The sequence below is a fragment of the Triticum aestivum genome, chromosome 7B, assembly GCF_018294505.1.
Source record: "Triticum aestivum cultivar Chinese Spring chromosome 7B, IWGSC CS RefSeq v2.1, whole genome shotgun sequence".
Lineage (NCBI taxonomy): Eukaryota > Viridiplantae > Streptophyta > Magnoliopsida > Poales > Poaceae > Triticum > Triticum aestivum.
The window spans coordinates 697904139-697912403 of record NC_057813.1 but is presented as its reverse complement, the minus strand read 5'-3'; the positions used below and the strand labels follow the sequence as shown (position 1 = coordinate 697912403).

The following is an 8265-nucleotide window of genomic DNA, read 5'->3' as shown; positions in this document are numbered from 1 at the left end:
TGCGGGGTAAATACTTGTATTGTCAACCAATACCACAATTACAATCAACTTTGCTAATGTTTTTTCGCCTCGGGAATTAATCAGACTATTCCGAGCGGAACGAGCAGGGCGAGCTTTGGATGAATCGATCTATTATCGAGCAATCTTATTCGAGTGAATTGCAAGAAACCACCACATTTGGGGCTTATCTTGCAGAAAACCACCTGATCGCTAATCATTTGCAAAAGCCACCGCGGATTCAGTAAAAGTGCTACAAAAAGCACTGAACATGTGGTTTAGCCCGTTTAACCATTTTCTGACTAGTGGGGCCGGACTGTAAGGAGCTGATTTGACAACAAATTGACATATACCTCCCTGGATCTTATAAAAGAAAAGCAATCAAGCCCCCCCCCCCCCCCCCACACGGAGGGCATCTCCTTCCTCTCGTCGGGAAGAAGCAGGACGGCGGCAGTTGGGCGGAGTTGCAGGCGAGGAACGGCCTGCAGGCAGCGGATCCGACGGAACTGAGAGGGGGCGACGGCCTCGGCTCCTGCAGCAAAACGACGGCGAGGCGGAGAAGTCAGCAGCGGCGCGACACGAGGATAAGAAAGGGACCGGAGGCGGCGCAAGGAGCTCACCAGTGGGCGGTGAGGACGACGCAGAGGTCCAAGAGCGGGCGAGGCAGGGACGACGCGGTCCTCTGCTCGCTCGACATGAAGCAGCGGCGGCACGCCGCAGCTCCATTGCCATGGCCGTCGCTGAGCAGTGTGGCTCCCAGACGAGCCGGGGTCGTAGAGGAGGGCGCGGCCGTGTGGTCCATAGCTTGCCGGAGCTTCAAAGTGCGACCCGGGCGCGCCGAGCAAGAGGCCAAGGCGCTGTGCCGCGGGCACGCCGAGCAGGAGGCCGTGGGGCTGTGCCGCAGGCGCGCCGACCTGCTCGCGGTCACCGTCCGCCACCGCGACACGCTCGGGGGCGCGCACGCCGCGCTCGACTGCTCGCTCATGTCCATCTCCTGCCTGCTCCACCTCCTCCTCGTCTCCATGTCCGCCCTGCTGGGGCTCACGCTCCCTGCCACGGCATCCCGATGGTCAGCAGGGTCAGGGCGTCGCCGTGTCGGCCGAGCTCGCGCTGCTCCACAGGGGAGGGGTTGATTGCTTTCCTTTGTTAGATATAGGGGTGTGTGTGTTAATTGTTTGCTGAGTCAGATCCTTACACCCGGGTCCCACTTGTCGGAAACGCCCTCAACCGCGCCAAATTACATGTTCAGTGCAATCTGCAACACTTATACTGAATCCGCGGTGGCTTTTGCAAATGATTAGCGACCAAGTTGTTTTCTGCAAGATAAGCCCCAAATGTGGTGGTTTCTTGCAATTCACTCATCTTATTGGGAATAACAAGGGCTTCCCTGAATACCCAAAGTTTCATATCTGAAGCAAGTTTTCAAGAAATTGCTCGAGTTTTAGCAAAAGCTGTCCTACTAGGTCGCATTGATTGGTTGAAAGGCTTGAAAGAAAACGTAGTTATGTGGGGATTATACCTGTTGGTACCGGATTCAAAAAATGTGTGCATCGTTTCCCACAAGACAAGAACCTTTATTTCGAAATAAAAAAAATCTATTCACGTCGGAAATGAGAGATTTTTTGTTTCTCCAATCAACTTTGCTAAGTTCATTGTAATCGTGGACCACAGAGCCACAGTACAGTTCTCTTTTCAGTTCTAGCAAAGTTTGCCAAATAGTTTGCTACAATATTTTGGCTATAGCGAGGCTATGCCAAACACTGCGGTCCTCCAAATAAGCTATAGCGAGGCCATACCAGCTATTTCAGAACATTTTCAGAGAATTTTACATGAAACCTATAGCCTATCATTTAGCGGCAACCTGCACAAACTGCTATAGCGGGGCTATAGCTGGGCCAGCTATTTAAAACTTTCCGCTTAATACAAGTTTTACGAAGAGAAAGCAAATATTTAATCTCTGCCACTAACGAAGCAAACACCAACCTATCATGGTCATTATCCTTTAGTAAATTCACCACCGATATTGGTTCTTATCGCCTAATAGAAGAAAGGAAAATCCTTATATTTTGCATTTAGCCACATTTATTTTCCTTGACCGTGAAACTCAATGGCGCCTTCTTAATGCTACATCTGTGCAATGTCCTTGTTATACTGATCTATCCATCCATGTATGATCTCAACTTCCTGTCTCCTTTGTTCTACAACCCATTCTGGATCATCCTTGGTTGCAGATCTGAAGTCCAAATGATGGGCCCCTGAACATGACCACCACAAGAAGTAGCCATGGGTAAATCAGTTTCAGAATACTTTTGACCTTGTATATTTTCTTTAAATTCATGTTTACCTTTCTCCGTCACAAGAGCAATGATGCTGGATGATATGTTCTTGAGTACCCTGGTAGAAGTTCGGAAGGAAAACTATTATTATTCTTTACTATGGTAAAAAAATTACCTAGATGGTTGAAAGTTGAAACTATCAACTGATGGTGAAATATTTTACTCCTACCCGCCTCGACTCCACGGGTCTCGCATTCCGTTGGAGAAGATGATGTTGCTCCCAAACCTCTTGAGAACCTTGTCAATTTTCTGCAGTGGGTTGTGCAATGCAGGCAGCACCAGGTGAGCACATGCCACACAAAGAAATGCTGCTACTAACGGTTCACACGTAAACACTGAAAATCTGAAACAAAAACTTACATGGCCACCATATTCAGTAGTGATCCAGTGCATCCTCGGACGAACTCCGTAGTACGTGAGGCAGCCCTCGGAATTGTTCTCGTAACTGAAGCTGAACGGTGGGAACATGCTCATATTGGACACAATCATCGGCATGACCATCTCCGTGCAGGCCTGCACAAGAGTTTATTTCAGCAAACACATAAATGACCCTTCACACGTATGTGAGTCAGGCTTGTACCTGCCAACCCCAGCCATCGAGGCCATGAGGGTCATCGCCACCCTCCATCTCAAAGCATTTCTGGTCCCCTGAGTAATTGTAGTACAGGCTCGCCGCGGCGAAAGCTTTGTCGATGATGTCTGCTCCCGCAGGAAAAGAATCAATGATCTTACACATCTGCAGAAATCTCAGGAGAAATGCTCAGAAGAACGTAATAAAAACAGGTCCGCGGACTCAGTTTGGTAGCTCTGAGTAATGCAGGCGAGAGTAAGGGTTATAAGGTACTCCCTCCGTTCCTAAATATAAGTCTTTTTAGAGATTCCAATATGTACTACACACGGAGCAAAATGAGTGAATTTACACTCCAAAATATATCTATATACATCCGTATGTAGTACGTATTGAAATCTCTAGAAGGACTTATATTTAGAAATGGAGAGAGTAGGTTACAAGTGGCTAACCTCCTTCACAGGGTAAGCAGGCAGATTCATCATGAAATTGGCTGGGGTTGGATAGTCCACCATGGCGGTGTAGGTGAATGCATTCCATAGCCAGTTACTCAGCGAATCAGCGGACTGCACGGTCCTAAAAGTTGAGGGATAACACAACGTCATGAACCCGAGTCATCGCCCATTTGTTCAAATGCGGCGCTGTTCATTAGTTCACCACTCGGGCAATCTTGTCAAGATGAGGCTTTTCGTGTTCCATGTATGCAGCTGAGCTGAGTGTATATCCTTTGGACTTAATGTACATTCTCTAAGCCTGCAAGTCATCTTTTTTCATGTATTTCTTGCCTACAAGGTTTGACTATTTGTTTGCTTTACTTACACTTCACACATAGAAAAAAAAATACTTGCAGTCTTGATCTCTTATTTTTCTCCCTACGGTAATGAATTTGATACTGTGGAGTTCTCCCCAACGGTTTTCAGTCAAAAAACAAATTATCAGTTGGACAAAGCTTACTTGCAAGCCCTGAAGGTTTTGCTGAGCTCCAAGAGGCCTGTGTGGTTGGATCCCCGATCATCCAGCACATCCCAGACTGCCTTGATGACACTGAAGCAATTCAGGCTCTCAGACTGCAAAATTAGTTGGATGTTACAGATACATTTATCTTTTTGGAAACTTGACATGGGACAGCTATTAATCAAGCATCAATCAGAAAAAGATGCCACTACAAAGTGACTCATCATTCCTTTCCCTTGTCATATCTTGTCTCTACCGTATTAGTAATAGCTGTGTCATCAGGCATCAATGATGAACAAAATACATCAATTTGCATACAAGTGAGGACCTTATATCTCTACCATATTTGTAATAGCTCTTCGGTGCGGTTGTGCGTCGCAATCAAGCTAACCAAAAACTGAATCATTACTTCCTTACCCATTTCAATCACGCACTTAAATTCCATATATTATTTTCATGAGAAATTCTAATAAAAAAAACCTGTTAGCTACATGCTCATGAAGAAAAGCACCATCACCAATTCATAATCCGCTAAGGTGCCGCCAGGGTAATGACAACACGAAAACAAGTGAAATTCAGTACAAATAGTAATTCTGAGCTGACATCGCCGATAAGTTTGCACCAGACGGACGTGGCTCAAGACCAATAATTTGACAGGTGACACTGGGCCATCCATGAACTATCCCGAAATTCTTTTGACCAACTTATTTTTGAGGAAATGAAAGAAAAAAAAGCACGATGATGTTATGCAGTAGTAGTGATTAATTCCCATTGTTACCTTGAAGTCCTGCGAGATGGCGTCATAGAAGCTAGACCACGGGGTGATGTCGTCGAACTGCAGGATCGGTGCAGAGGATGCCACTGCTCCCATGGCGACATGGGGATACTTGAGCCTGAACCATGATGCCAGCACTAGAAACAACACAGGCATAAAATCATTTACTCTTCTGACAACATTATTAATTAGTGTAGATTAGCTCATCCTAATTTTCTCTCAAAAAAATTGTCCGCCCTCACGTCGCACCCCATGATATAATACACGGAGACGCGCTGGTGATGGACTTACTGCCGCCGTAGGAGCCGCCGAAGACGATCACGGGTGCGTCGATGACGGAGAGGTTCTGCTTGAGGCTGGTGATGAGGATGGCGAAGTCGGCGAGCGCCTGCATGGACGTGAGGTAGCCCAGCGTCTCTGCCGACCTGTACGAGTCGGAGTCGTTCCCGAACGGCATCGACTCCCCGTAGAACCGATGCTGACAAATTTCAAACAAGTTGAACATGAAAGTGATTGCTGTTACTGATTAGTAGGACAACCAAACTGCTTAAAAAAGTGATTGCTGCTCAATGGTGTCTTGTCTAGAGGGAACCAATAGGACAACTAAATTTTGGACGAGGGGCCGGTCAGTGGTCACCGATGATATCAGCCATAGCGGAGGATATATGTGGCAGGCAGAAAGGGTACCTCAATGAAGACGAGGAGGGCACCGAAGTCGGGCGCGATGTCGAACATGAAGCCGGTGTTGGTGGTGAACCACTCGATTTCGCCCTCGTTGCCGGTGTACACGAACAGCGGCCCGGCGTTGGGCTTCCGCCGCCAGAAGGTGTCGTTGAGGAGGTACTTCTGGGAGAAGAGGTGGGAGGAGTTGGGCGTGAAGGTGAAGTGGTCCAGCTCCTGCAGGAAGTAGTGCGCCGTGAACGGTTTCACCGTGCCGTTGTCCGTCGCCGCGGAGGCTGAGGCCGTGACGGCGGCGGCGGCGTACCTGCCGCTCGACTGCTTCGGATGCAGGGGAGCGAGTCCCACGGGGAAAAGAGGAGGCTGATGGGCGGGGCGCTTGGAGGGGCTCGCTGCTGCTGCTGCTGTTGCTGGCGCGAACGCCTCGACGAGGAGGAGGAGGAGCAGCGCCCAGATGACCACGGGGAGCGAGGAAGAGGCTGCCATTTTTGCCCGTCGGACCTCTCTGCAACTCGATAGCTCGCGTCACTGCGCTCGTGTGGTGTGGTGTGGGGTTTAAGAAGGCGCGGGTGCGTGAGAGACTCAGACGAGACGGTCTTGTGCGCCACATGAGCAATTAGCAATGCTAGACTTACGTACATTTTACAAGTTTGTACGTAAATCAGTGTGGAGAATTGTGATTGGGTTTAGGGGGAGGAACGGCCCACATCACTGAAATTCGGAGATGAGTGAATTAGTTGGAAGTTTGGCTCAATCTCAGTCGACTGAGAAGTTTCAGTCAACACACCAAACATATATAAGAAAAACAAGTTTAAAAGAAGGGTATGGCTAGATGGTAGTCGACTGAGACTTAGCCAAGTTTCAGTCAACTAATAAAACATATAAAAAGAAGAAATAAAAAATTAAAAGACGGATCTTCGTGTAAGATCTCACGAATATAACATCGACTGAGACTTGGTTAAGTCTTAGTCGATGGAGATTTACCAATCTCATTAAAAAAATTGCGCAGATATCTTCACAGAAGATTTCACGAATAAAGCATCGACTGAGACTTAAGTCTCAACCGACTGAGATTTAGCAAAGCCGATGTTACGTAGGCGTAGGGTTTTCACTTGATTTACATTGAAGGAGTACATAGTCTTGTCAGCCATGGATGCAATGGACAGACCCGGATGATTTTACTTGGCGAAGCGAGTGCGCGCCAAACCTGACGCCCATCCATCAATACACTATTCCAACGCAGCAACCAAAATAGATGCGAGTTTTGTCCGTTTGGGTTGGCTGAGCGAACGTCTATGCCTTTTCTTTAAGTCGGCGCATGCACCCAACCCTGCCCGGACGCTGTTTTTTCACGCAAGCTTCAAAAATCCACACAAACAAGTCCAAACTAACATAATTAAACATTAAAACAATGGTTAAACGCCGACCAAAGTCCACTTAAACATAATTAAACATTAAATAGGTTGCGCCTCCCCGGGCGCTGTCCAAGGCATTGTCGTCCTCTCCCGGGCTGGTGAGGTTGATCAGCTCCGGTGCCGGGCCAACCCAGGGGAATGCCGCCTCCTAGGCCCGTGCCGCATCCTGCAGATGCGCTCCTCCTCCTCCCTCTCCTGGCACTCCTCCTCCTGCTCCTGCCGTCTCCTGTTCCGGCGTCGGACCCATTCACGGAGCTGGCCGGCCAACTAGTACTGCTCTGGCTTGGGCTCCTGCGGCAGGGGGGGGGGGGGGACGATGCAGTCTTCGGTCGCGGACAACGCGAGGGCCTCCTGCAGGCCCTCCCATTGTGCGTCCTTGTCACGACTGCTCTCCTCCAGAGCATGCTGCAAGGCCGTCTCTGGCGCGGACTGGTAGGCCGCCTCGTCCTCGTTTTGCTTGACCTCCGGGAGCGGCAGTGGAACGGCGACGTTGAGCTACAAACCGTGGAGGCGCTCCTTCTCGTGTTCTAGCGCGAACCAGATCTCCTAGTTGAGAGAGTCTGGAGCGTACGCAGGGTGCCGCCGCTGCTCCGACATAAGCAACTCGCGGCGCCTACGCACCTCCTCGGGTGCGCTTGCGTCGATCAGGGCGCCACCGGCATCGGGATGCGGTGCTGGTCCAGATGCCAACCATGCGGCAGGTTGACATCCGGATGGCAGCTCTTGACGGTACTACTAGTGCACCTCGCCTGGTGCACCGGGGTGGACATGCGCTCCCTTTTCCATGGCGGTGGTCCGCGTCGAGGTGGAGGCGGCGTTCGGGACGAGCTGGTGCCGGGGTGAGCTTGCCATTGCCCTTGCTAAAATTTAGGACAGTATAACCGAGCCTAAAGCGAGCCCTCTCAGCGATTTGCATTTCTTGCAGTCTGATTGACGATCTGGGTATCTCTGGCCATCGGATCCCCTATCTACAGCCGTCTGTCCCGCATGTGGCCCAACTGTCCTAATGGGCTGCTGCTCTCCAGGTCGAAGCAATGAAATCTTGTAAACTAGGCATGTTCGACCCATAAGTACAGTGTGTTGCGCTCGTCCGCTCGTTATTTTTCCCCATTAAGGATATAGAGTGACACGGGATAGCTGGGAGAGGGGTCGACCCAAAGGCGATGCAGATAAAGAGGAGAGGCATCGAGCCAAGGCGATGTGAGGCGCGCGCTGGGATCGGCCGGGGCACCCACCACCAGTCACATCCTCTTCGGCTTCTCCCTTCACTCAGGCCCACCATGTCCTCATCCGCCCATCCATCCTTGGTAGCTCTAGGAGGGGCACCAAAACCACAAGCACTGGCGACGACACGCCATCCACACACTGTTCGCGCTCCACCGGCGGCCCCTTCAGGTCCGAGCCCAACTCGCCGCGGTTAGCCGCGGCAGCCAGGCCGCGCCTCTCCTTCCATCGGTCCCGAGATCCGCCGACATCAGCGCCGGGTGCCTAATATCGGCATGCCTCCTCACGATGTGAGTTTCACCTGGAATTATTTTTTTC

At 50.1% G+C, this 8265-nt stretch overlaps 1 protein-coding gene across 1 annotated transcript; it reads right to left on the bottom strand.

Annotated features, from left to right (window-relative positions):
* Nucleotides 1-1622: 1622 nt before the first annotated feature.
* LOC123158992 (lysosomal Pro-X carboxypeptidase) lies at nt 1623-5859 on the bottom strand. Its single transcript, XM_044576798.1, has 10 exons — nt 5318-5859; nt 4922-5108; nt 4634-4767; nt 3856-3968; nt 3354-3477; nt 2914-3069; nt 2694-2846; nt 2503-2582; nt 2342-2391; nt 1623-2252 (listed from the first exon to the last, which is right to left on the bottom strand). Exons 1-10 carry the CDS (start codon nt 5792-5794, stop codon nt 2122-2124), a joined length of 1605 nt encoding a protein of 534 aa, XP_044432733.1. The 5' UTR covers nt 5795-5859; the 3' UTR covers nt 1623-2121.
* Between the last annotated feature and the right edge of the window lie 2406 nt (nt 5860-8265).